The following is a 2,500-nucleotide window of genomic DNA, read 5'->3' as shown; positions in this document are numbered from 1 at the left end:
AGGGTCCCTCAAGGCCAGTCTCCAGGCAGGCCCACAGCTCATCTCTAATTCCTCGCGACAGGTCTCGTCGAGCTGCCCAAGCCATAATCTCCTGAGTCGTCCCACAGGCCTGCTCCACCCAGGGTTGTCTCGCAGAGAGACAACCTGATGGGCAGGGTCGTCCACAGGGAGAAGAGCTAGGTGCCCATATAGCCTGAGTTGGTGATCCAGGATTAAGCAAGTAACAGGTCCCATGTCAGTCTCACGGTGTAACCACCGGTTGGACACGTGGTCCAAATGTAGAAAAAGTATAAGGTTTAATCCTAAATTTATAAAAGTTCAAATCTATAGATTCAAAAACTACAATTCATTATTTTTGTGAAATGAATCTGAGGTAACAGAAAAGACTGATTACAACACTGCATCTTTCAAGGGTTAACCCTTTCCCGACGGGTAGTATTCATGGTGGCCCGGGCCTCGCTGCCGGGGGCTTATATCGTCGCCCTAGCATGCGCGACCACTCATGCCAAATACCAGCATCCCATGCCGCTTCTTCGTAATACTACGAAGATATGTTGTATTTTCAGTTTTCATTATTTTCTAAAGTCTCTACTTGCCATATTTCCTGATAAATCGAGACTGACGGGTATTTTTGTAGTTATATAGACTCCATAGTTGATCATTATTCAGTCTATAATTTGTATAAAATAAGCAGTGTGCGGCATCATGGAGCTGAAATCGTCGGTTTGTTGCTTTTTTTTTTTTTTTTTTTTTTTTTTTTTTTTTTTTTTTTTTTTTTTTTGCATAGTAAAAATGAAAAAGTGTTAAAAACAACTTAATCACACTTTCAGTGGCAGAAAAATAATATTTTGCCATGATTGTAACAAAAAATAACTCATGGCATGTCCATACATACACCATGGTATGTACTTACATGCCCCCGGCAGATAGCCGACAGCTCTCTGCATCATGTTTTGCACTTACCCTCCATGTAATAACTACAGAAGACAATTGAGTAACTTACCTTTTGTTCACTCCTGGCCTGATTGCAGATATTTATGAATTTCCTGCAGTTGGAGAGGGAAGGAGCCTTATCTGGTTTAATAGGAATCACATTAATTTGTATGTCCTCTGTTGATAGTGTTGGCAAAGGACATCGTTCACAGGCAGTTACAACAACCTTTATGCCTTGATTCCTAAAAGAGGCAAATAATATTAAAATATAATTGTTTATAATAGTGAACTGTCTCAAGATTGTCTCAATTTGGATTTATAAGAATTCTGGATCTTAATTTAACTAACAAAATTTGCTGTAAGGCTGAAACAAATCTTTAAAATTCATTAATCGTATTTGCAGATATGCTACAACCTTAAATACTTTTCAAAAGAATAAAATATGTACTATCTTGCATTACTTTCATTGAATATTCAGATGAAGCCAATTATAGTACTCTTTAAACTCTTATAAATCTTGCTTGAAATATATATATTTTTTTTGGTGCCAGCTAACTTCAATATACATTTCTTTGATGTGTTAGTATTTAATTAATCAATTTACTACAACTACCTGCTTTCCTTACAACTTAAACCAATACAAACCTACCTGAGAAATTCTACATTCATTTGATATTGCGGCCATGCGCCACCGCACAATTCATTTTTGACTATCCAGGAAAAATTCCATGGGGGTGATTCAGCAAATCTGTATTCAGAAATTCTTTCGGTGGCTCTGCTGTTATCATTATTCACTAAATGATCACTATACTTGCATACTGCTTGTTCCTGCTCAGATGTCTCTACGCTGTATGGACGGATTTCTCGTATGAAATGTACTGCAGCCAAGGGGTACATAAGATGTTTTTTGACCAGGTAACAGGCTAGCATAACTCCAGTGCGTCCACGACCCAGCCTGCAGTGTACACATACAGCCTGAAATAAAGAGGAAATACATTTCAAAATGATGTGTAATATTTCCATTACCTTATACATCCATTTTGTTAACATTAGGAGAATATAAAGGAAGAATAGATGTCAATAAAGTGAATGATGTAGAGAAAAAAATATATAAATATCATATATATATTCCTAGTGGATTTGTAGCATGGAAGAAAAATCTTTCATTATGACAGAAGCATGTAAAGTCTGTTCATCTATCTGTAAGTGGCCTTTTCTAGCCACTTTGTAAGAACTAAAAAAAAATAACAAAGAAAAAAAAACTTACAAAAAAAAGACGAAAGTCCCCTAACTTTTTACATAATTGCATAAGTTATCCTGATATACCATATTAATAAGACTGATAATTTTAATAACTCTCCATGATATGTTATCAGGAATATTTACATAACTACTAGCTGTTTCAAATGTAATTCCACAGCAGACTGACATTTCCTGATTTATTTATGAAGCATAATGTAAAAGTTCAGACTTTTTCAAAGTTCAATGCACAATCAAATGTATTTAATAACAGGGAAATTTCAAGTATAACATGTTCTGCTTTTATCTTTTTGTAGAAACCACAATT

General features: G+C 35.7%; 1 protein-coding gene across 1 annotated transcript in view; it reads right to left on the bottom strand.

The window, feature by feature from the left end:
* LOC119597922 (dual specificity protein phosphatase CDC14B-like) overlaps positions 1-2,500 on the bottom strand; it is a 7,592-nt gene that overhangs the window by 1,005 nt on the left and 4,087 nt on the right. Inside the window, exons 3-4 of the mRNA XM_037947588.1 lie at positions 1,583-1,908; positions 1,004-1,175 (exon numbers count right to left, since the gene is read on the bottom strand). Of these exons, the coding sequence (XP_037803516.1) occupies positions 1,004-1,175; positions 1,583-1,908 (498 nt within the window). The remainder of the gene's footprint in view (positions 1-1,003; positions 1,176-1,582; positions 1,909-2,500) is intronic.

The sequence above is a fragment of the Penaeus monodon genome, chromosome 40, assembly GCF_015228065.2.
Source record: "Penaeus monodon isolate SGIC_2016 chromosome 40, NSTDA_Pmon_1, whole genome shotgun sequence".
In the NCBI taxonomy this organism is placed as follows: Eukaryota; Metazoa; Arthropoda; class Malacostraca; order Decapoda; family Penaeidae; genus Penaeus; species Penaeus monodon.
This window is presented reverse-complemented; position numbering and strand designations above follow the sequence as displayed.